This window comes from Rhinopithecus bieti, unplaced genomic scaffold (genome assembly GCF_001698545.2).
Source record: "Rhinopithecus bieti isolate Rb0 unplaced genomic scaffold, ASM169854v2 scaffold_62034, whole genome shotgun sequence".
Taxonomy (NCBI): Eukaryota; Metazoa; Chordata; class Mammalia; order Primates; family Cercopithecidae; genus Rhinopithecus; species Rhinopithecus bieti.
In genome coordinates, this window is record NW_016823752.1 from 93,782 (window position 1) to 118,721 (window position 24,940).

The following is a 24,940-nucleotide window of genomic DNA, read 5'->3' on the forward strand; positions in this document are numbered from 1 at the left end:
GGTAGGTGGGTGGATGGACCAATAGGTGAGTGATGGGTGGATGGACCAATGGGTGACTGATGGGTGGATGGAGCGATGGACAAATGATGGGTGGATTAACAGATGGTTGAGTGATGGATGGATGGACCAAGGGGTGAGTGATGGGTGGATTGACAGATGGGTGAGTCATGGGTGGATGGATGGGTGGAGGGACAGATGGGTGGATGGACGGATGGATAAGTGATGGGTGGAGGGACGGATGGGTGAGTGATGGGTGGATGGACAGATGGATGAGTGATGATGGGTGAGTAATGGGCAGATGGACAGATGGGTGGATGGACGGATGGGTGGAGGGACGGATGGGTGAGAGATGGGTGGATTGACAGATGGGTGAGTGATGATGGGTGAGTAATGGGTAGATGGACAGATGGGTGGATGGACTGAGGGTGAGTGATGGGTGGATGGACTGAGGGTGAGTGACAGGTGGATGGATGGGTGGAGGGACGGATGGATAAGTGATGGGTGGATTGACGGATGGGTGAGGGATTGGTGGATGGACAATGGACAGATGGAAACAGGTCCCACATACCCTCCATGAGGGTTCAGAGCACATCAGCATGGTTGGAAGCCTCAGTCCAGGGACCTCACCCCTCAGGGCACTGAGTCCCTCCTCTGTGGTGTTCAAGCCTCGGCTGGAATCTCCGTGCATCCTTGAGGCGGATGGTTTGTTGTCGGAGAGTTCTAATGACTTCCCGTCACTTGGCCTGCGGGATTCTTTCCACCCAGTGCAGCAGGACCTTTCTGCTGGCCGTGGGCTGAGGAGTGCTGTGCCAGGGCGCCTGTGCGGGAGGCAGATGGTCACTGTCCCCTCCCCATCCCACACGTGGTGTGGCCTCTCCCCTGGCCAACCTCCCTTGGGCACACTCTAGTTCTTTATGTTGTCCTGAAGTTTGGTGACAGGGTGGCACCCAGTCCTGCAGGTGAGGCTCCATGGCAGGGCGTGGTGGGGTCCCGTGCAGAGGGCTGGCCGTGGCCTTGGGCCATACCATTGTGACTTTGCAGACAGTCTGGAAGTCAGTGGCAGGAGTGGGAAGAGCTCTGCTGTGGGGGCCAGCAGGTCGCTGTGATCAAGTTGTGTCCTGGGACAAGCCACTTGTTTCTTCATCTACAGGACAGGCATATCCCCTTGGTTAGAGATTTGGGGAAGGTTGGAGTGGCTTACACACAGCCTGGAGCACGGTGGCTCATCGCAGCTGTTATGTAAATGCTCTTTTCACTGACACCTTGTTATGCTTTGGTCAGATAAAGGGCCAGTCTTCACAGGCCACGGCCTCATAATTAACTTCAGAATGCAGCTTAGTGCTGTCGTCCTGTGTCTGAGGGAGCCTGGGGCTGCGCCTAGCAGTGGGGTCTGCTGTGGTGGTTGTGCCTCAGGCCGTCCTCCCCGTGGCTTGGTGTCCCAGCTGTGCGGACGCCATGTCTTCCCGGGCCCGGCTCACGCTTGGACAAGCACTTGGATCTGTCGTTGGGGGCCTTGGATACTCAGTCAGCACAAACCCACCCTCTGATCCGTTTTGGACGCTCAGTCGGCACAAACCCACCAGCTGATCCATTTTCTTCTCCACAACTTCGCATCTTGATCATGCGGCCATTCGTAAAAATGTAGCAGGTGCTTTGCTGAAGTCCACGCACACACATGCTGCTCTGAGCTTTCCCTAAACCCTCCGTTTTAAACCTTATCATACAAAGAGGAACTACAGATTCCTTATTGTGATTTTTTTCTAGTTATTGCCAGTTTTATTTTTTAATCAATATTCCAGCTGAGAATTTTGCGTCTGATACATGCTCCATGGACTCCTGGGTGAGAGCAGCACTATGATGGCCCTGCCCCCTTGGGTCCTTCTTCCCTCGTCTTGAAGAATGGCAGGTGTTCATGGCTGAATAGCTCTATGGCCTGGCTTGTAGGGCTTAAGACACCGCAGCCTGCCTTCATTTCATCCTGTTTTCTCTGTCTCCTGGTTCCATCTGGCAGTCCCCGGCTGGCACGGTTCCTTCTCTGCTCCCAGCTGTGGCTGAGATGGTTCGTCAAGTCCATGGCTCAGCCCCACACTTGTCTCCTTATCAGACGGCTGCACGGCCACTTGCTTAGTGGTCTGTTCCAAACACACTTTCTCATTTTTTTGAGATATGGGGAGGCTGGAATTTTAATTCTCAAATCGTTTAACTTAACCAACTCTTTTGAGTTCTGGTTCCTTTTTGCTCAAAATTCCACCTTCAAATCATCTCTCTTCTCCCATTTTGCTGTCAGCAATCAGGAGGACCCAAGCCACTCTGCCAGCATTTTGCTTAGAAATCTCCTCAGTTACGTGTCTGATGTCATCACTCTCAAGTTCCACCCTCCCAGAATACGAGGGCGTGAACACAGGTCCACTTTGTCACAAGGATGGCTTTTTCTCCGCTGTCCAGTAGCATGGCTGTGCTTTCTATCTGAGAGGTTGTTAGAACAGCCTTTGCCACCCGTGCTCGTGCCACCATTCTGTTCAGGGTTACGTAGACATCCCCTAAGACAGGCCTTCTCTGCAGCTCTCCTCCTCTCCCGAGCCCCCAGCTTTGCCCTTCAAGGGCATTCACGCCAGCCAAGCCGCTTCCAGCATGCACCCCCAAACCCCTGCAGCCTTCACCCAGCACCCGGTTCCAAAGCCAGTCCACATTTGAAGGTACTTGTTACAGCAGCAGCTACTTCTCAGTCCCAAGTTCTTAGTCAGTTTGGGCTGCAATAAAATTGTACCATAGGCTGGGTGGTTACAGACAGCAGGAATTCACTTCCCAGCATGAAGGCTGAGAAGCTCAAGATCAGAGCGTAGTGACGCTGGTTTCGCTGCGGACCCTCCTCTGGGCTACAGCCTGCCAGCGTCTCATCATGTCCTCACGTGTGGAAGGGGCAAGCCAGCTTCCTCGGCGTCTTTTATAGGGGCGCCCGTCCCCTGCCCAAGGGTTCCACCGTCACGCCTCGTCCCCTCCCGAGGGCCTCACCTCCAGACGCCATCCCTTGAAGGTTAGGATTTCAACCCATGGATCTGGGGCGCATTCATTCCATCGAGATGGGCACAGCTGCAGGGCATTGGTGCTGGCTCTAGGGGTGCGTGCCCAGTCGCTGTGAGCAGTGAGGCAGAGACGTGCCTGGTTCAGGTGCTCAGACTCAGGTGGCGCAGAGCCCTGCCCCGGCTCGGGTTCCCTGGCTGTCTGCGGGGGGACGAGGCCCCAGAATGGCCTTCAGTGCAGTGACGTGGTCCGGTTAGGACGGTGGCTGCAGCGGGAATGGTTTCTGTGTCCGTCTGCGTTTACGAGCGGCGGCCAGCCCTTTCTTAAGGCGCCTGCGTTGGAAGGACGTGTGCTGTGGGTGGGGCCTGCAGTGATGCAGCTGTGTGGAGACGGGGCCGGTGGCCGCTGGACCCTGGGCTCCTGCCCTGCGCTGACCCCTCCGTCCTCCACAGAGGCCTGTGGGAGCAAATCCGTGTACGACGGCCCGGAGCAGGAGGAGTATTCGACGTTCGTCATTGACGACCCCCAGGAGACTTATAAGACGCTGAAGCAGGTCATCGCTGGCGTCGGGGCTTTGGAGCAGGAGCACGCCCAGTATAAGAGGGACAAGTTCAAGAAGACGAAATATGGAAGCCAGTGAGTGCCGCTCCCGTGCCTGCCCTGGACGGCCAGCGTGGTGGGCGGGAGGGTGCGGTGGGTGGGGCTGCAGGGAACTCCTGGGTGAGGCCGCCTGTGCACAGGTGTCCGCCTGATGAGGAGAATCCCAGCTGCACCTGGCTGGCACCTGGCGGTGGTCAGTGGACGTGGCCCAGCGCTGCTGGTCCCTCCTTCGGAGCAGGTGCTGCCTTTGCTCTCCAGGACCCCAGCCAAGGTCCGGGGTGCTTCCCTTGCCTGCTGCCTCCCAGCCTCTCTGCTATGCTGGCCTCACGTGCTCTGGCAGTCTCTAGGCCCAGGCCTTGTTCTGCCTTGGCTGAGTGGCACACCCTCTGCCATCTCTCCAGGCCACCCATGGTGTCCAGGAGTAGGGCCAGCTCTGGACGAAACCCACTCTTGTCTCATGAGGCAGGTGCGGCGAGGTTGAGTACGTTCAGCCTAGTCACAGACAGCAGGCTACGTGGTGCTTAGCTAAGCTCCACTCCCCCTCACTCCATGAAACAGAGGGTTGTAAGACCCTCCTGAATTGCTAGAAGATTGACTTAAACTATGTAAAGTGCTAGACTGGCTCTTGGCCTGGAGTGAGCAGGTGTGTCTGTGTCACTCTCTCCATCCAGTGGGCACCCAGGGTCCACCATGGCAGAACCCACCACACAGGCTTGTTCAGGGGTGGGTAAGCCCAAGAGCCCTGTGTAGCTGTACAACCTCCTCCTCACTTCCACCCTCCTGCTCGCTCCTCTCTTCTGTCATCCCTCCCTTCTGTCCTCCCTCTCTCTTCCTCCACCATTCTCCTTCTCCTCCCTCCCTCCCTTCCTTCTTAACCCTTCCTTCCTTCCACCATGCGGGTCTGGTCTGGGAAGGGCAGTGGTGAGGCTCCAGGAGAGTGACAGGTCCCTGTAGCTCTGACTTGGACCAAGTTGCTCAGGGGACTGAGACTGCAGCACCTCCTGAGTGCTGTGACTTCACCTCTGACATCAATCATATCAGATCCGCTCGACATTCTTCTGGGGAGACAGCCCCGTTTGCCTTCCAAGTATGTTGCCTCATTGATATCATCAGGTTCATCCACCTCATGGCCGAAAGCCAGCAGGTTGAAAAATGCATGAAGCATGATGTTGTTTGTTGTAGCAGAAGGTGCACACGAGGCACACGTGGTACGAGATGCACAGACACGGGAGAAGGTGCACACACGGAGGAGGTGCACACAGGGGAGGAGGCGCACATGGGAGGAGGTGGACACACGTGGGAGAAAGTGGACCCAACACGTGGGAGGAGGTGCCCACGCCTGCTGAGTGTCCCAGCACAGGCGGAGAGATCTGTGTCCCTGGAGCGCATGCTCCACACATGTGAGCAGTCTCTGTAGTGCAGATGTGCACATTCTGCACATGTGCCACGGAGTCTACGTGTTCCACGTCTGCGCATGTATTTGTGCTACACACGTGCTGCAGGAAGAGACATGCACATGCACTTCCACGCCTGCCCCCGTGCACACATCAGAGGCTCCGCGGGTGCCTCCAGGGCACTGTGGTCCCTTTGGCTCCTCTGCGATTCTGTTTTTTGTGTGGATTGCAGGGCGAGTGGTCACATTTAGGAACAGGAAAAGCTCCCGTAGCGCGTGGGTGAGCGCCAGGCAGCGGGGGCTGTGCCTCATTCCCTCCCCTGTCCCCCTTTTCAGGGAGCACCCCATCGGAGACAAGAGTTTCCAGAACTACATCCGGCAGCAGTCCGAGACCTCCACTCATTCCATTTAAAGTCTGCGGGACGCGCCCAGTGGCGCCAGTGAGCTGCCCGTGCAGAGCTGCAGCCTTTGGGAGGGAGAAGAAAAGGAAAAGCACAGCCAGCACATGAGATGCAGCCGCCCGGCCCATGGACAAGTGGTGCTGGGGCTTCCCTCTACCAGAACCGCCGCCACCGCCACCACACCCCCTGCAGAAAGCCCACCTGGCCTTGTGGACCGTGTCGTCCTTTGGTTCTATGCTTTTGGCTCTTTGTTTGTGGGGTTCTGGGGATCAGCTGAAGGATCAGGAAGTAGGGGCTGTGCTCTAGCCGCCGCCGGCCTCAGGGAGCCGCGGCCCGTCCAGTCGGCTGTGATCTGCACCTCTGGCCATGTGTGTGTCTGTCTCACGTGCACGTCTGTCTTGCGTGCACGGTGCGGGTGGCACTGGGCTCTGTGGCTCTGTGCCCGGGGGGCCTGCTGGCCCCGTCTTGGCTTTCGGCTTCATCACATTGGGACGTTCAGAGCATTACTCTCCCACTGTGCCTGCTGTCCAGGCAGCGTGGGAGGCGGCCTCCCTGTTCACTTTTGAGGTTCGTTTGATTCCTGGCTAAAGGGTCAGTTTTGTGGCTGGGAGGTGCAGAACTACACGGAAATCCCAGTCTGAGGATGTCCTTGGTGCTTGGGGGATACGGGTTCTGTCCACAGAGTCCCCTGGAGAGAAAAGTGTGGGCTCTAGCTTCTCCAGATGTCTGCTGAGCCCACAGTTGAAGCCCCCATTGTTTTGCTGGTCAATGGGGTTTAAAATCAGAATTAACATTGGCCACCCCCTGTGGAAGTTTGAAGATTTTAAAATAGAAATGTGCATTTTCAAGCTGTTTTCTTTATGTTTTTTAAGGACCATTTTTAATTAGCTCTTTGATACAAAGTAATTCAGAACGTCAAAACCTATACCCACGAAAGGGAAGGCTGTCGGGAAGGCAAATGGAACAGGAATGGAGCCTGTCTCAGGAAGGCCAGCTGCAGGTCCTCAAGAAAATCAAAGAAGGGAAGAAATTCTGAGCTTGAGGTGCAGGGGCGTCAGGGGTGCAGACGTCCCTCCAGGGCCTGTGGCCAGTGTTGCACCTGCGTCGCGAACCCCCAGATGCTGTGCAGGGCAGGGGCGGGGCTGCTGTTTTATTGGGGAGGGGAGCATCCTAAAAATGGGGTCCAGACAGACCCCTCCAGACCTCACACTGCCAAGGAGGCCTTTCCCACAGGGCGTCCTCCCGGGATGCAGACGGCAGGTGTGTGGGAAGTGCCGTTTGAATACACAGCATGACGTATCCTTGTACTGACTTCTCCGGGTTCTTGTTTGAAAATACTGTAGTTCAGACTCTTCATCTCGATGGCAGATATGAACTTTGTTGTCACAAAACTAGTGGAGGAAGATGTTGTAAAAATAGACTTTTGGACACACAGCTGTTGGGGCTGCAATTTTTACCATGGATTTATAACTTAACATTTCTGTTTATAAAATACTAGTGATTTGCAATGTATTTTACTGGCCAATTAAAACAGATGTTTTATTCTTTCTGAGGACTGGCTTGGTTTTCCAGGGGTACCCACTGGGAATTGCACATGTGGGCATTGGTGAGGGTACAGGGAGGAGGGTGGGGAGCAGGATGACATTGCTGATGCCAAGTGACGTCCCTGGTAACGGGTGACGCTGCTCTGACAGGTGGCAGTGCCTTGACGACAGGTCACATTGCTGATGCCAAGTGACCTCTCTGGTGACAGGCAGCGCTGCTCTGACAGGTGACATCGCTGGTGACACCCCAGTGACAGGCTCCGATGACAGGTGACATCGCTGGTGACAGTTGACATCTCTGGTGATGGACGGCACTGCTCTGACAGTGGCATTCACCTGTGTTGCCTCGGGTGGGAGTCTGGCCCCGTGATACCCTCAGGAAGGGTGTGGGGTCACACAGTGCTGAGAGCTGAGGGTCAAGTGCTGCCAGGGGTGCGGCTGGAGATGGTGTCCACACAGGGAGTGCTGGGCAGACAGACCACCACGGGCTGCCATCTCCAGGATGGGTGTGGTGACTTGGAGGCCCTGGGAGGAGAGAACGGACTGCCCCTCCAGGCAGGTGGCTGCTGTACCTCCAGGCAGGAAAGGGTTAAGGGGGACTCTGGGTGAAGACTCTATGGCTAGGGACAGCTGATGCATTTCCTCACTTCTCTATTCCTTTCCTTGCTCCATTTGAATTCCTTTTTTGGTAATTTTATTGTGAATCAGTTCTGGTATAAGAAAAATGAGGAGGTGTGGCTTTGGGGACACCAAGCCAGGCCTTTCTCCCAGGGAAGGGTGAGGCTTGGTTCGGCCTGGCCGGCCTCCTCAGTCTGTGGTGAGGTGTGGGGTCTGCCCCAGTCCAGGAGTGGCTGTGTGTGGTGGACGAACCCCTGCAGGTGGGGGCATCCTCCCTGGGAGGCCAGCTGGCCCTCCTGGAGCCACACTTCCTGGCAGGGCTTCAGGCAGTGTTGGGAACCAGGGGGCTCCTTTCACACTCTGGGCACAGCTGTGCTGGGGTCAACCCAGGAGGGCCAAGGTCAGCCCCTCCAAGGGGAAGTAGAAGGGTGAGGAGGACGAGGCCCCAGGGAACCTGGAGAATGGAGCCCCTCCCGGAACAGCCAGGAGGGTCCCGCGGGGCCGTGGGAGGTGGGAGTGTCTAGGGGCCAGAAGCCCCTCCGCGTTTCCCACTGATATGGTTCAACTGTGTCCCCACCCAAATCTCATCTTGAATTGGGGCTCCCATAATTCCCATGTATGGTGGGCGGGACTTGGTGGGAGGTGACTGAATCTGTTTTGTGGGAGGGGCCCAGGGGAGATGACGGAATCATGGGGTGGTTTTACCCCATACTGTTCTCGTGGTCATGAATAAGTCGGAGATCCGATGTAAACGTTTTATAAGGGGTTTCCCCATTTGCTTGATTCTCATTCTCTCCTGCTGCTGCCATGTAAGAGGTGCTTTTGCCTTCCGCCATGACTGCGGGGCCTCCCCAGCCATGTGGAACTGAATCCATTCAACCTCGTCTTCATAAATTGCCCAGTCTCGGGTATGTCTTTATCAGCAGCACAAGTACTGACTGATGCACCCACCAAGAGACGGCAGGTGGCTTTGTGGAGACCCCAGGGACACCCATTTGCTCTTGTTGCTCCAGACGACCCAGCACTTGTTGGAGAGAGACGGCAGCCTCCGCTCCCATCCTGGCAGCATCCGTGGGACTCCCAACATCAGAGCGTCCAGAGCAGGTGCCTCTGAGGAACCGTCCCAGGAGGCCAGGCAGTGCCAGAGTGTACGTGAGGCCAGTGCTCTCACCCTGCACCCACCACTTAGCCAAAGAGCTGAGGCCTCCTGGGCGCGGAGCGGCTCTGGGCTCTTCAAAAGAAGAGACCGGAAGGAGGGGAGGCTGCGGCCTGGGGGTCACACCTGCTTCCCCCAGACACTGAGGAGCCCTGGGCACAGGAAGCGGGTCCTGGGGGGCGCCGGCTCGCAATGTGCCCGTGAAGGGGCCGCCCAAATAAGCCACGCCCTTGTAAGGGTTGTTTTGAGCTGAAGCAGCCGTCCATGAGGATAAGAACGCTGCTTTCTTCTGGCTCTAGAGAGCGTCTTCCCTGTGGGGTGTTACCTCCTCTTTCGGGAAGGAAAGGCCATTCCCAGCCACACAGACCGTGCTGGAGTGCGCGTGCCTTCCTCCAGCCCATCTGCCGATTTTAATTCTCAGGCCCAACCAAAGAACCCTAAGAGGTAAAACGTTGCCTCCCCACCCACCGTGGTCTGGAGGCTGGAGGAGACGGCGCACGCTGGGGATTTTCTGTTCGACTCAATACAGGCTGAACGCTGTCCCGGCAAATCCCCGTGCTGGAGCTGTGACCCCATGACCCTCAGGACCCCAGGGTGTGGCTGCGCTTGGGCGTGGAGCTGTAGAGATTGTGAAGGTAAAGCGAGGCCATGCGCGTGGCCCTGACCCCGGGTGGCCGGCGTCCTTATGAGAAGGGGAGACGAGGACGCAGCACACAGGACAACCCCGTGAGGACACCGAATATGTCTTCTTCGCACCAAGGAGAGAGCCTCGGGGAGCCAGCGCTGTGAAACACCTTGCCCCCGGCACTGGAAGGAATAGGCTCCCACCGTTTAAGCCGCCTGCCTCAGCAAACCCACACGGACCACCCGGAAAGGCCTCGCCGGAGCCCCGGCCACAGCAGGGTTTCGTCCTGGTGCCGTGTGGCTGGGGAGAGGCGCGGGGCCGGCAGCGTTTGCAGCCCACCACTGCCTGCAGGGGCTGCCTTTGTCTTCCTGAGGTATCTGTGTCCTGTTTGCCCTGATAGAGAAAGACTCCAATACCCCGTCAACCGAGGGAGACCCACGTCTGTGCTGGAGGGAGCCTTGTTAGGGCCTGGTGCCGGTTCCCCGCCCTCCAGGGTGGAAAGACCAGAGACGTGAAAACACAGAACCCGCCCCAGCCCCGGCCTGCACAGAAACCACGCTGTGCTGCCAGGCACCAGCCGATCTTTGGCCTCTGACCTTACAGTGATGTCACAGCAGCCCCCTGGCAACAGCGCACCCAGCACCTCCTGACTACTCCCTGCGGGACAGCTGGGTGTGAGGGTGGCAGCCTTGCGCTCGGGCCGAGGCTGGGCTGGAGGATGGAGAAGGACACGGGGAACACACACAGGAGGCACCGGCCCGGCCCCAGGGTCCTGCCCTCAGGAGTGGCCCTTGGGCACCTCAAGGTGGCCAGCAAGGCCTCTGAACTTCAGCGGAGCAGGAGCCTGGAAGGCCTGCAGCCCAAAGGGGACCCTCCCAGCCACCCTAGGAAGCCTCGCAAGGAGCCGGGTAGGGGCTGTGGGGCCGCGGGGAGCGGGTGGACGGCGCGGCTGCTTCACCAGGCCCTGAACCCAAAGTACCCACGTCAGGGCCCAGCCAGTTAGAAAGTCACTTCCCAAGGTTAGGGACGCGCCGAGACAGCCCCAGGAGGTGCGATGACATGTGTCCAAGGCGGGGCACAGCCCAGCGTCCTACATTTTAGGGGGACGTGGGGCATCAGTCGGTCCCTGTGGGGGGTACGCTGGTTCTGTCCAGAAAGGGACAGCCCGGAGCAGGAGGGGCTCCCAGGTGGTAGGCAGAGGAGACACAGGACTGCATTATTCTGGGTCTCGAGCAGCCTTTCACTGAACACACGATTTGCACGTGAGGGTTTAGCGGGAGAGTCCCTTGTACCCTAGCCCGGCTCAGTGACTGCAGTTTCACATAAGCAGCCCGGAGGGAGCCGTCAGACGCACTTGTCTCAGGAGAGCAGAGGGAGGACGGTGATCTCCGTCCCCGGTCAGCACCTGTCTGTCTGCATTCCCAGCGTGAAACTCCACAGAACTGCTTGGGGCAGAGCTCGTGAGGCTCGCAGGGCATTTCCTCCTGGGTGAACGATGAGGTGGCCTGTGGCCGTTTATCTCTGCGGCTCTTATTTAGGAAGAGGATGGGAGGCAGGTTTGCCTGACACATTCCCAGCCTGACTCTTCCCCTCAGTGATTTGGGGCCCAAGACTCGTTTTCCTTCCACAGGCAGCAGGGACCGGGCCGGGCCTCCTGCCTCCCACTGCCCTGTGCTCAGAACGCTAAGGGTGGAGGAGGGGACCATTCCAGGTCCACACCTGTAACCCACCCAGGGCTGCTGGGAAGGCCTTGCGCTGCTGGGGCGGAGCTGTGGGGCTCCAGCCGGGCACAGCCAAGGGCAGGAGGGGTGAGAGGAGGGCAGGCCCGGGACCCTCATGGGCCTCCAAAGCCAGCCGACGCCTGGAGAGAGGACCATGGCCAGGCCCCCCATTTGCAAGGAGGCCCTGGGTCCCTGCCAGGAGCCTTGGGCCTCGCCCACCAGCGAGGAACCCGCGTAGCCCGTGTTTGACATGGATGGCTTCTAGACCGCGAAACATGCAGGCTGCATCTGTGTCAGTCCACACTCGCCAATCATGTTTCCAGGTGTGCTGAACGGAGAGTGGCCTGGGCCTGGGCATGGTGCTAGAGTCACCCCCTCACACCTTGAATACCAGCCCACAGCACAGGGCTGAAGGGCTGACACGGAGGTGCGAGCAGGCGTCCTCTCCTCTCCTCTCCCCTCCCCTCCCGCGGCCTCGGCAGCTCTGCCTCCCCTTCACAAAGGTGGCCACGGGGCCGTGGAAGTGGAACAGCCCAGTAGGACTCAGGGTTTGCTCAAGCCCTGGGGACAATTTTAAGAAGCAATGATGTAAAAATATGTGTTCTCTGAGTTTAAAAATCCAAAGATCTGCTATTTGGGGGGGTGTGAGCAGTCAGGAGGCTGCACCCCACCTCCCTCCCCGCGGGGTTCCCTCAAGACGTGTAAAGTTCTCAAAAGAATAAGTTACACCAAGGCTGCTTAGCAGGAATTTAAGTGGGGCGGGAGCAGGTCTTCAACAATGCTGCCCGGTGCCACCGCAGTGTGGACTTAAACGCCGGGGTCGGACGGAGGGACCAAGCCCCATCATGGCTGACATTTCCCTCAACACCTGCTGGATTTGCCCAAAACCGCATGATGGGAGGAGCCGCAGCAGGGAGACCGGGCTTCTGTGTGGCTGCTTGTCCTGTAGGGCAAAGACGTCCACCCTGCACAGCCTCCCCCAGGCAGCAGCACCCTCGGGGTCTGAGACCATGGCCCAGGAGCGCATCTCCTGGGAGCTTGGTGGCTGCCCCCAGGCAACTGAAATTCTGCCGGAGAAAAGCAGGAGGCATTTCCAGCCCTGTGACCCAAGGAGATGGGCCAGGCCTTGCTGACCACTGGTAGAGTCAGATGTTCAGCTCCTCGCCCCTCACAGACTTGGTGGGCTCGAAGACATGCACAGTGCCACGTGCACCCACAGGTGCCTGGATGTGTGAGACGCCGTGTCCACATCACAGGGAGGCCTCCAGGATGCGGGAGAGGTGGGGTGGCCGACTTCACGGGGGACCCGTGGGGGCAGAGGGTGTGTCTGGGCCTGGGCCACTCGGAGCACAGGAGGCCAGCGCTCACGGAGGGCGGCCCAGAGGCATAAAGTGGTCCCGAAAAAGACTACTAGAAACACCCCGCGATGCACCTCGGGGAGCCCGGAGAAGCTGGGGGGTTGGTGGATGCGCCTCGGGGAGCCCGGAGACCCCGGGGGGTTGGCGGATGCGCCTTGGGGAGCCCAGAGAACCTGGGGATTGGTGGATTTTCCTGGACAAACCAAGAGGGGTTTCAGGTCCCACCTGTCCGTGAGAGGAAGCCTGGGTGGAGGGTGGTAGCCGCATGGGCAGGTCTTGGGGGCTTCTCCCACCCTCGTGCTCAGCTGCCTCCAGCCAGCTGCGCTAGGACAAAGAGGAATGGCAAGAGGTCCCAGAGCCTCTTGCGTTTACTGTAAGGCAGCTGGCCATGCCTCGCCCTGCGTCCTGCAGGGAGAAGGTGGAGCCGGGGATGGGCTGAGCTGCTGGGACTGAGCCAGGCTCAAGGTCCCGGCACCAGGCTGTGGAAAGTGCTGGTAGCAAATACAGGAGGGGTCGGGCTTGGGCACGGGTGGGAGAGAAACTCAGGTTAGCCATAGCCACGGCGGAGAGTTGAGCTCTGCCGTGGGTGGCTGTGGGTGGCTCTGGGCAGGTCCTGAGCTCCGGTAGGTGTGGTGTGATGGTGCTGACGGCTCTGTCCTTCGTCCCCAGAGTCCGAAGATCAAGGGAAAGACCCAAGCAGTAGCGAGGAAGATGTCAGCTGGTAAGTGGCCTGTCCGGCGCTGGCCTGGGTGAAGGCAGAGCTGGGAAAAGTGAGGCGGACACAGGAGAGGGTGGGGTGTGGGGGTGGCACCCAGGCATCAAGATAGACACTTAGAAGGGGACTGAGGGAGCCCTGGGTCCTGAGAAGACCCTGCCCAGGTCCTGGATGGCAGGGCTGGGAAATCCTCCTTATTTTGAGAGAGAATTCAGTGTGGGAACAGGGCCCACCTGTAGGGGGTGGTATCCTCAGGACTCAGGCCCTGACCTGAGGGTCACAGCTGCATCCCTGTCAGTAGACACCCCATGGCCCTCTGGGGAAGGAGGCGGCGTCTCACTGGTGGACTGCCGGGCCAAATCTGTATATAAACAACTCGAGTGACCCTTTAGGGAGAGGGGCGTGGGGCCCTGGACGGCACAACCTCACTTCGTACCGCCGGGTTCTTGCCTCCTTGCACCTCGCATCCTGTCCCACCCCAGCTCTGGTTCTCCTACCCACTCACCCTCTTGCCATCAAAGAAGACTTAAAAGTCATTGAATTCCTCAAGAATTTGTCTCCGATCTAACAAAGTCGATTTGCCAGCACCATGGACAAGGCACGGGCCAAGTCCGCCTTCTTTACAAATGGCTCCCGTAGAGTGGAGACCAAGGAAGGCGTCCAGTCGCCAAAGTGGCCAAAGGTGCCGTCAGTTGGTGAGAGTGAGTGTTCATGCGTTAGAGCGATGTGTGAGGCGTCTGGAGCCCCCACCCTGTAGAGCTCAGGGAAGCTGATGGCCTTGGTGAGGGCAGTTGAGGTGGGAAGACCACACACCTTTAGGGTGGCACAGCTGAAAGTGTCTGCTCACGTTGGCCAAGTCAACACCCTTGGCCAAGTCAACGCCATTGCAGATGGGGCAGAGCCCGTCATCCTCACTGCCTGTTGGTTCCTCTTGCCCCTGGCCACACACCACAGCAGACCACAGAAGGGGTTACCAGGTTGGTGTGAGTAACAGCAGGGCCAGCCACGGACCCCCCAGCCTACTGGCTGGCACGGCCCATTTGGTATCCACATGGAGTGAGCTGTGGATCTGCCACAGGATGGCTGCACCTTCTCACCAGATTTTGGTTCTTTGAGCAAGGTTAGAGGTTGGCTATAAGTAAATTGGTTCCCAGTCCAGACCCTGGCAGTACAGGGTAAGTTTTCCAGCCAAGATGGGTCAGCAGAGGGAGCCAGGAGGGGCCAGGCTGGGGGCCCCTTCAGAGCCAGAACTCTGTGCCGGGTCAGGGCCCCTCATAGGCGCCCACGGACCCCAGGGGCACCAGCCAAGAGCCCAGGGAGACAGCCCTGGAGGAGACCAGGAGCTGCCTACAGCTGTCTGCCATGACACCTCTTCCAAACCACTTTCCCTGCTCCTCCTGCAGTCAGGAAAACCTAGCACAAGACAAGAAGGAAAGCTTCGGCACCCTTGGGAAGCTGGGTCATGAGAGTGGAAAACGGGACCCAGAGAGGGAGAAGAGCAACTCGGAGGCCAGCACGCAGGAGGCACGGGAAGGCGAGCACGCGGACGGAGGCTCGCAGGAAGCCAAGGTCGGGCCACGCCGAGGAGCGGTGCATTTTTTACCTCTTGTCTTGGAGCCCAGCCTTCACTTACTTCTTTGGTCTTACAGGAACAGGAGGCAAAGTCCATAAAGCTAAATGACCTTCAGGAAAAAGAGGCAAGAGCTTTTCCCTTTAGTAATAGAAGTAAGATGGGAGGCCTGTCCAAGTAGGAGTTCTGCTGGAGCCTGGGCCTGCCCGGGACAGTGGCCTGGGGGTCAGCTCAGCAGGCACCAGGCTGGGAAGCTGGACTGGGCCCCACTCTCTCCCTAGAGAGGCCAAGCTCTGAGACTCTTTGCCCTATCCCAGGGCAGCCAGACCCCCACTTGCCAAACGTGCACTCACTAAAGGTGTGTGAGGCCCTGAGAGGAGGTACCCTCAGCTTGACCTTGGCCCAGAAAAACCCCAGAGCCCCAGCTTGATGTGCTGTCCAGGAACACGTTGTGCTGTGGGGATTGTCACGAGGCCCTGCATGAAGGAAGGTGGCTTTTGTTCTCCCTCCAAGCTGTGTGGTGGGGATGGGAACACAGCTGGACATGGTGCTTGCCAGGCGGGCTTTGGGTTCATTCCAGGGCTCTTGGGAAGTCCTGCACCCGCCCCCAAACACTGCCCTCGGAGTTGACTCAAGTGCCCCCATTGGGTACACATTCTGGGCTGGCCCAGGCGCCCAGTTAGAGGCCTTGGGGCAGCAAAACCCTGAGCCACTGAAGCCGTTTGCATCCCGGTGGGGGGGGTCTCCTGCTCCTTGGTGCGGAGTGTGGCCCACAGGCAGGCTGTGGGGGCAGGAGTGCTGCCTTGTCAAACAGGGCTGGGGGGGAGCAGCTGGGCTCCCTAGCTCTGGGCATTGCCCCATCTCCTGGAGGCCCCAGTTCTCAGAGGGTGAGATTGGAGGAAACTCTCTGGAGTCTCAGGGCCCTGATGGGAGGTGATTAGGGAGGGGTGAGAAAGCCGTGTCCCCCTCCATCTCTACTGCCAGAGCTGGCCATGGACACCTCACAGTCCACACTGCCATCAGCTCTGCCCAGCGTCCCAGGAGCCCTCGTTCAGCATGGCCAGGATCTGAGGGCCTGATGGTCATCACCAGGGTCTGCCCCAGCTGCCCCAAGGGCCAGGAGCCACTGTTCCTCCCAGGGAATCAGCGTTCCTCTCCAGCTCACCCAAGCCTGCCATCCACACCTCTCTGGTTTCCATTTGCAGAAAGCATCTGTGTTTGTGGAGATTGACCTGGGAGACCATGCTGAGGAGGTAAAAATGGAAACCCCCAAGACAAGCAGAGCCAAAGCCATCAGGAAAGGGCCTGTGCTGCCTGGCAGGGCCAGCCTTGGAGGCTTTTCTGGGAACTTGCCCCACAATAGGCATGTGTTGGACGGGGAGGCAGAGACCTGGGGCCAGCAGCTCCAGGAGAGCTCCCTGGTGTTGAGGATTGGTCTAGCCTCTTCCTTACCCTCCCACACTCCAACTCACACACACTTCAGCACTATCAGAGACTCTGGGGCCTGGGTTAACCCTCAAGGTGCCCGTGGGTCCTCAGAACCTCTTGTGAGATCACGTTGGGGTGGTGAAAAGGGCACAGACCTGGAAGCTCAGAGACCGGGCTTTGGTAGATGTGTGGTTCTGTCAGTAAATGCTCAAAACAACTCATCATACTTCCCTGTGCCTCAGTTGTCTCCTCTATAAAGTAGGAATCATATTAGTACCCGCATCCCAGGGTTATTTGGGAAAGCTCTCAGAGCAGTGCCTCATACCCAGGAAAGCTTCAGTATGGGGTATCATCATCATCACCACCATTACTATCATCACCATCCACACCATCATTATCATATCACAACCATCACCATCATCATCATCACCATCAACATCATCCCCAAAGACATCATCACCATCATCACCATCATCATTAATATCACCATCATTATCACATCACCACCATCATTCCCATCACCAGCATCATCACCACCATCACTATCATGACCGTCATCACCACCACCATCATCACCATCACCATCGTCATCACCATCACCACTATCACTATCACCATCACCATCACCATTATCACCATCATCACCTTCACCATCATCCCCACCATTATAATCACCATCATCATCATCACCATCATTATCACAACCATCACCAGTATAATCACCATCATCATCACCATCATCACCACCATCATCACCATCACCGCTACCACTATCACCATCATCACCATTATAATCACTGTCACCATTATCACCATCATCACCACCATTATCACCATCATCATCACTCATCACCACCATTATAATCACCATCATCCTTATCACCATCATCACCACTGTTATAATCACCAGCATCATCACCACCACCATCATCATCTTTATCTACAAAAGGAAGAGGCTGACTTAATGACCTGTCTGGGCCCTTCCAACACTAATATCTGGGGTATGTTCCTCCATTTCTTTGCTGTGGTGAACAGTCATCATTTTGGAAGTTTCTTGAAGTTCTTTCTTGGCAAGTTTAAGCTCCTTCCTGGGGCTCAGTTATTTTCCAAAATGCACCTTCTCTCCCTTTGACCCTCAGAGCATGCCCCAAAGCAGAGAGAGCTGGTTATTAACCCCCAACAAGGCTATTCTTGGGGCACATGAGTTCTAAGGACTCAAGGAGGGCCAGCCAGTGGCACAGTTGGGCTGACAGGCCAGACCTGGTCTTCAGTGCAGGAGCCCGGCCACATCAAGGGTGCAGTTCCTTGGTCAGGTTCCCCTAACTGGAAATGTTCAGACAATAGAGAGCCCTGTCTGATGGGAGGTCATCCAGGCCCAGGCAGCCTCTGTGCCCTGGCCTGATCCTCCAGCAGGTCCACAGGCTATACCCCAGTGCCCGTGGCTGACACCTCCCATCCCTTAAACGTCTCCACTCCCCACAGGTGGTCTCTGACGCCGAGAAGGAAGAGAAGCCGTTCCAGATGGATGTGGGAGATCTGTCAGAAGACGAGTGAGTGATGCTTGTGGGCTCACACTAGGTGGGGGTAGGAGGACTTTCACCCCACCACAGTTTCTGATGTGCCCACCATGCCTTGTGTGTGGTGGGCAGAGCCGAGCCCAGGCGGTCCCCCCTTCTCCCTGGGTGCTGCCGAGGCTCAGCATCTACCGAGCCTGAGGGGCTGAGGGCAACAGGACATCGGACCTTGGAAAGGCTCAGGGACGAGCTTCACGATGCTCCACCTCACCCCATAACCAGGCTGTGTCTCCTACCGGTGAGCCAGGAAAAGGACCTGATGAGAGGGTGGAAGAGGAGGGAGAGGAGGGAGGAAGGAGCGGGGAGAGGTGATAAGTGCATGTACTGGCTTCTCCTGTTTAGGTTTTAGCTGCAGACTTGGGTCCTGCAGGTGGTGGGAAGCCGTGCATGCATGCTGGTGTCACAGCCAAGCCGGCTGCTCTCACAACAAGCCTCAGGCCCTGGGGCCGGGGCAGCCTTCAAAGAGATGACCCGTGTACCCAGGCTGGATGCTGTGTAGGTCCAGGGAAGCCCCAAGACTTCCTGAGGCCCCGAGGCCCTCAGCCATGAAGAGGGGTGTGGGGAGGGAAGACGTGTCTGGCCCATTGAACGGGCCCATGTGTCTATAGCGTTTTATTTTAAACAACACACGAAAATACAAAAAGCAATAGTCCAAATGCCTACCACTCAGAACTAACAGTTTATGAGTATCTTGATTTATTACAGATTTTTTTAAAGGATGAATTGTTCTATTGGCTTTGTAAAACAGTCACATGATACTAAACCTTCTTTCAGCCTGTAATCCCAGCACTTTGGGAGGCTGAGGTGGGCAGATCACGAGGTCAGGAGATCGAGACCATCCTGGCTAACACGGTGAAACCCTGTGTCTACCAAAATACAAAAAATTAGCCGGGCGTGGTGGTGGGCGCCTGTAGTTCCAGCTTCTCGGGAGGCTGAGGCAGGAGAATTGCTTGAACCCGGGAGGCAGAGGTTCCAGTGAACCTAGATCGCACCCCCGCACTCCAGCCTGGGTGACAAGAGCGAAACTCCATCTCAAAGGAACAAAAAAAAAAACCTTCTTTCAGTTATATTAACATTTTAACCAGTCATTTAAAATAATGGCAACAATGTAGAATAGCAAAACAGAGAGAAATGTTTAAAAATCACCCCAGCTTCCACCTCTTAAAAGCACACGGGAGCACCTGACTTTTGACACTGAGGACAGGGGCTGCAGCTGAGGCTGAGGACAGGGGCCGAGGCTGAGGACAGGGGCCGCGACTGAGGACGGGCTGAGGCTCAGGACAGGGGCCGCGGCTGAGGACAGAGGCCGCGGCTGAGGAGGGGGGCCGCGGTTGAGGACGGGGACCGCGGCTGAGGACAGGGGCCGAGGCTGAGGACAGGGGCCGAGGCTGAGGACGGGCTGAGGCTGAGAATGGACTGAGGCTGAGGACAGGGGCCACAGTTGAGCACAGGGGCCGCGGCTGAGGACGGGGACCGTGGCTGAGGACAGAGGCCGAGGCTGAGGACAGAGGCCGAGGCTGAAGACGGAGGCTGCGGCTGAGGACAGAGGCCGAGGCTGAGGACGGGGGCTGTGGCTGTGCCTGCCAGGCGGCCTCCTTGCCCAGGGCCAGCTTTGACAGCTGCAGCCTTCAGCCCCCTGCTGGTCTGGCTTTGCTGACGGATTGCTGCTGTGATGATGGCAGCACTACCTGCTCTCAGATTTTTATGTCTCCAGCGAGAGAAAGTCCTCGAGAACAATGCACTCTGCCCCACTCTGCCCTAACTCAGCAGAGTCTCTACTTCTTTTGGCTCCAACATAACCAGGTTACACTGGCTTTCACTAGGACATTGGGGTTGTTTTGACTCCTGAGTCTGGGCTTAAAATGGACAGGTATTTTCCAAGTACAGCTCTATTTTTCTCATCGTTTCCTGGTGCTGGATTTGGCAATCGGCACACAGCTGGATGGCTGTTTTCTGCCCCAAGCTGGACAATCCTGGGTCCAAATCTCCTGGTCTCAGCCCCCATCCCCCCTGACTAAGCTGTCCCGGAAAACCTGCCCAGTGCGGCTGCTGGCAGCGATGAGCAGACGTGGCTTCTTAGGTTTGCTACCTCATCTCACAAATTCACCCTTTGGATCACCGTCCAGTTGCATTTACAAGACCCAACACTGATTTCCCAATACCAGGAAGGCTTCTGCCCAGGAAAGCCAAGAGTCCTCAGCCATGGCTATAATGAATGGGCGTCAGCTCACGTGCACACTTGTGTGTTCATTGGAAAATGCTCTGGCAGGCTCCATCTCTCTCTTTCTCTTTTTTTCTTTATTTTTCTTTTTTTTGAGACAGAGTCTCGCTCTGTCACCCAGGCTGGAGTGCAGTGATGCGATCTCGGCTCACTGCAAGCTCTGCCTCCCAGGTTCATGCCATTCTCCTGCCTCAGCCTCCCGAGTAGCTGGGACTACAGGTGCCCGCTACCATGCCTGGCTAATTTTTTTGTATTTTTAGTAGTCGGGGTTTCACCATGTTAGCCAGGATGGTCTCGAACTCCTGACCTCGTGATCCACCCGCCTCAGCCTCCCAATGTGCTGGGATTACAGGTGTGAGCCACCGCGCCCAACCTCCATCTCTTTTTTAATTAGCATGATCTGGATTTTCTTTTTCCTAGTGTTGCCTTTTCCTGTACCCACCCAACACAATACATCCCCAGGACTGTTAGAGGGAACCTACAGATCACGCAGAGCACTGCACACTCCACAGCACCACAGTAACTACAGATTGGAAAAACACTTGACAACCAGTCAACAAAACTGGAACCACTTTTGTATATTATTTAATTAATTGTGCTCTTAATATTTCCCACCTTTTTGTACCCCTATTTATTAGAGTCCTTTCCACAAAAAGCAGTTTCTGACTAGAGTTGATTATAAATGTTTTTAGAGAATAATTCAGAACAATGACTACAGATGCAAAACCTTAGAACAGCCATGGTTACAATTTGATGAAAGCTTCTAACCAACAAGAAAGTAGATATTTCTGTTACACGTAACATTGTAAGAAAACAACCAAAATCATGACTGCCAGTGTCACATCAGGACTGCCAGGCTTCCATAAATTTTACATAATCTTTAGAATATTCACATGGATAACAGGCCCATGCAAATGTAATTTACAATTGGACGTTATCAAAATTATGACTGATATTATATTAATATAAATGTATGTAATTTTTAGAACATTTATATCAATAACACGCTCACAATTATAACTGAAAGAAGGTTTAGTATCATTTATCATTTGATGATGCTACCCATTGAGTTTTACCAAATCGAATTGTTTAATCTGAAAAGACTTTATGTAGGATTTTGATTCTGTGGAAACCTGCGGAAGACGTCAAAAGGTTCAAAACAATAAAAACAGAATTACAGATCATTTAAAAATAATAGTCACTCATTTAACCAGAGCAATTATCAAAAGACCTCACAGGCAATTCAGAAAGTTACATTGCTATAAAACCGTAAGTCTTTTAAAGCCCAGTTGTCTTAAGTAATCAAAATTTAATAAAGATAATGCAGAAATTATCTTGATAAAATATAAAATATTTGTTTTTTAAACCAGTTACCAAAAGGTACAGAAAAACCTGCAGTGTGATTGCCTCTCCTTGAGGGAAGCCCGTGCAGGTAACCTGGAAGTCAGATCTGATGAGAAGGGCACTGGAGCCTCGCCGGACCCAGGAAAAGCCTCTCCAGGGCTGTTGGTGTGCACTTGATTACAGAGGGCAGTAAACAAGGAAACTAGGGCCTTGAGCTGGGGAACACACAGCTCTTGGTAACAGCATGAGAAATTTTCTGATTATGTTGAACAACTCAGATGTAGCGAGAAAAGCCAAGTGTATGAATTGAAGCTGCACTTAAGGAAAACGTTGCTTAAACAGCAGAGTTAGAACTGGAGGAAAAAGTTGCAAGACTTGACAAAAAGTTTGAAGGAGAAAGTTGTTATCCCAGGCCTTCTTAAGGGGAGAAAGAGCTGAGACAGCCATACACGATCTGCAAACCACACATTGCAAGGGACAGCAGAAGCTGAGTTTCTGAGATGTAGATCTGAGCAGTTTCAAAAGAAATGATTTCAGAGTTAAAAATCAAAACCTCTTGCAATTTCATTAAGAGCAAACCAGTACTTCAAGGAAACTTTGTGGTGACATAGGGGACCAATCTTTAGTTTTGTATTAATGTATATTTAATATCATAGCTCAATCTTTTTTTTTTTTTTTTTTTTTTTTTTTGAGACTGAGTCTCACTCTGTCGCCCAGGCTGGAGTGCAGTGACGCCATCTCCACTCACTGCAAGCTCTGCCTCCCAGGTTCACGCCATTCTCCTGCCTCAGCCTTTGAGTAGCTGAGACTACAGGCGCCCACCACCACATCTGGCTTATTTGTGTGTGTGTGTGTGTTTTTAGTAGAGACGAGGTTTCACCGTGTTAGCCGGGATGGTCTTGATATCCTGACCTCGTGATCTGCCTGCCTCGGCCACCCAGACTGCTGGGATTACAGGCATGAGCCACCATGCCTGGCCCAAAGTTCAATCTTTAGAAAGACATATAAATAATTCCCTTTTAATCACAGCCAACTTACACACATAATTCTTTTCATAAATTATCTTTTCATAAACCTTATCATGACTTTTACAGACCATTCTGACATGCCTGGACTTTCTGCTTTGTCCTACACATCTTTTTAAAATAACCAATCATTTTACTTCAGGATAAAAAGAGAGAGAGCTTGTACAAGTCCACATGTTAACTCTATCCTCGCAGATTGCCATTTGAGCTCCGAATTTTCCTTGATATAATTTGCTCATTGGTTTAAAATAAGCAAAAGAATGGGCCAGTGACAGCCTTAGAAAGCCTGGTATGCCTTCATGTTTGAGAACACCATTTTTGGCCATTTCTTCATTAAATCTCCTTTCATGAACCCCTCCCATCTAGAAGGGCTCTGTGTGTCACACGCGCTGCTGGGACTGACTGTAAGGTTGTAATCAGTGCCTGTTGTTTGACTTTGCCATGCTTTATTGCCCACTGGGAGATGTAAAAGGGAGCACGACTGCTCAACTTGGCCAATCAGGACAGGCTCACACGTCCTAGCCCACAGACAGCTCAACATTCTACCTCAATAGAGCTCACACATTTACCAAGTCGAACAGGGCCTCACCAATCAGACAGCCTCACACATTCTACCCAATCAGCCTCACACATCATTTATTCCTAGAATCTTTTCCTTTTCTTCTTTTTTGAGACAGAGTCTCACTCTGTCACCCAGGCTGGAATATAGTGGTGTGTTCCCAGCTTACTGCAAACCTCCACCCCCTGGGCTAAAGTGATTCTCCTGTCTCAGCCTCCCAAGTAGCTGGGGCCACAAGTGCCACCATGCCCAGTTAATTTCTTATTTTAGTAGAGATGGGGATCTCCCTGTGTTGGCCAGGCTGGTCTTTAACTTCTGAGCTCGAGTGATCTACCTGCCTCAACCTCCCAAGTGCTGGGACTATAAGCATGAGTCACAGCACCTGGCCCCTAGTATCTTTCAACTAGGAGAGTTTTTCTCCTTAACAAATGAGAAGTCTCCATCAAGAAGTGGGAGTGGTGGCTGAAGAAACTCAGGGCTGTCAGCCAAGCAGGAGGTCTGAGCCCTAGCACAGCCCCAGGAGGACCCAGGAGAGACCCAGGGGGACCCAGGAGAGACCCAGGAGAGACTCCAGAGGACCCAGGAGAGACCTCACCATGTGCAGCTGTGCAGGGGCCAGAGCCCCAAGGGCCTGTGCTGGGGCCAAGGTGCCAGGTCCCTGCAGTGTCCCAGGCAGTCCTGGGCAGCCTGCCAGGAGTCCCTTCATGGGCACCATGATTGCCAATTAAGGAAGAAAAATCAAGCTTTTCAAGAGTTTGTTTTACATGGAAGTCTTAGTGAGGACTGTGCACTGAGGCTGTCACCTGCAAGCCGTCTGTCCATTGCCCCACGCCGCGTTTCTGTTCAGGGTTCCTGGACAGGCGGCGGGGGCTGGGCGCTTGCAGAATCACATCAAGGTTTGAGTGCGAGAGCATGTTTGGCTGTGGATTACAGAGGCGTAATCACGAACTGCAGCAGACGTCGTGTGCGGGAAAAGGCACAGACCCAGGTCACTGATCTTTTAAGAACGTAGTGGCTCCAGGCGGAGATGGAGGCAGGGCCCATGTGCTCTGTGCTGTTTTGTCTTCAGGCATCCTTCTGGAGACCCGCATGTCCTCTGAGTCAGGGTTCAAGCAGAAACCAGCAAACTGGGCTTCTCGTCCGCCACTCACCACAGCCCCTGAGGGCTTGATGAAATGGGATGCATGCAGAGATGCAGGGGAGACCCCCAGTGCGCTTGATGAAAGGGGGTGCATGTGGGGTACAGGGGAGACCCGCCTGTGCTTGATGAAAGGGGGTGCATGCAGAGTGCAGGGGAGACCCGCCAGCGCGCTTCGGGGTGCCTGTGGCCACAGTGCCAGCCCAGGACCCTTTCTCACCCACCTGCCCTCCTCTTGGCCTGCAGGATGCACACCAGCTGGGTGTGCTGCATCCCGTACTCCACCAGGAAGAGGGAGAAGGAGAGCACCTAGTGCCCCGGAGAAGGTGCTCAGAGCTTGACGAAGAAGAGGAAGGAGGCGGGGTGCGGAGGGGCTGGGGGCACCAGTCAGAGGGTGGTCGGGCCACCTACTTGCCACCCAAGAGCCTTCTCTGCCAGGCACTGAGGTTCCTGTTTTCTTCTTGTGGGACTGGCCAGGCCTGGAAGGAGTGAGCTCACAGACCACGCCTTTGGACTAAAGATCCCGCCAGCCCTGAGCAATGCTGGGGCGCTGTTGACCACACCAGGTGTGAGCCACGCCTGAAACCCACTGCCCACTGGGTGAGTGATGATGTGACCTTAACACAGAATAAATGACGGGAAGAGACTCTTCCTCTCCACCAGCCGGAGGGGCTCTAGCCCCTTCCTGCCCTGGCCTCTTGCTCAGTGGCTTGCTGGGTGGGGACAGAGGCCCCTGGGGCACAGCAGGGGAGGCTCAGCCCTTTGTGGGCCTCATGGGAGCTGCAGCTCCTGGAAGCCCCCCACCAGGCAGGGGTGAGAGGTGCAGGGCAGGATGCAGCGTCTGCTGTGTCGCCAAAGTCCCTGCAGGAGCCGGGAGCACAGTGGACGCTGGTGAGCGCCCCGGCTGTGGTGCTGGCACTAGGATCTGT

At 55.5% G+C, this 24,940-nt stretch overlaps 2 protein-coding genes across 4 annotated transcripts in view; both read left to right on the forward strand.

Annotated features, from left to right (window-relative positions):
- The window catches only part of RASA3 (RAS p21 protein activator 3), an 80,196-nt gene extending 73,229 nt beyond the window's left edge, over positions 1–6,967 (forward strand). The window contains exons 22-23 of the mRNA XM_017861827.1: positions 3,474–3,657; positions 5,351–6,967. Of these exons, the coding sequence (XP_017717316.1) occupies positions 3,474–3,657; positions 5,351–5,426 (260 nt within the window). The 3' untranslated portion in view covers positions 5,427–6,967. The remainder of the gene's footprint in view (positions 1–3,473; positions 3,658–5,350) is intronic.
- A 3,022-nt stretch (positions 6,968–9,989) lies between these two features.
- On the forward strand, positions 9,990–24,670 carry CUNH13orf46 (chromosome unknown C13orf46 homolog). Of its 3 annotated transcripts, none has more exons than XR_001883286.1 (8): positions 9,990–10,266; positions 13,107–13,158; positions 14,556–14,721; positions 14,802–14,849; positions 15,928–15,975; positions 17,633–17,700; positions 24,258–24,374; positions 24,489–24,670. XR_001883286.1 is itself a non-coding variant. In XM_017861771.1 (8 exons), the coding sequence occupies exons 1-7, from the start codon at positions 10,077–10,079 to the stop codon at positions 24,322–24,324; spliced, it is 639 nt and encodes a 212-aa protein (XP_017717260.1). In that variant the 5' UTR covers positions 9,990–10,076; the 3' UTR covers positions 24,325–24,337; positions 24,489–24,670. The 3 variants fall into 3 exon arrangements, 2 of the variants coding, with proteins under 2 accessions (XP_017717260.1, XP_017717259.1); XM_017861771.1 differs by having other exon boundaries at positions 24,258–24,337; XM_017861770.1 differs by lacking the exons at positions 24,258–24,374; positions 24,489–24,670 and adding exons at positions 17,800–17,962; positions 18,067–18,376.
- The last annotated feature ends 270 nt before the right edge of the window (positions 24,671–24,940 follow it).

Excerpts from the sequence above, each read along its gene's own strand:
- CUNH13orf46 (XM_017861770.1), top strand. The coding sequence starts at position 10,077 with ATGGAGAAGGACACGGGGAACACACACAGGAGGCACCGGCCCGGCCCC. Across the intron at positions 15,976-17,632 it reads TGGGAGACCATGCTGAGGAG|GTGGTCTCTGACGCCGAGAA; the intron begins GTAAAAATGGAA and ends CACTCCCCACAG. Across the intron at positions 17,963-18,066 it reads CCAGGCTGTGTCTCCTACCG|GTTTTAGCTGCAGACTTGGG; the intron begins GTGAGCCAGGAA and ends TCTCCTGTTTAG.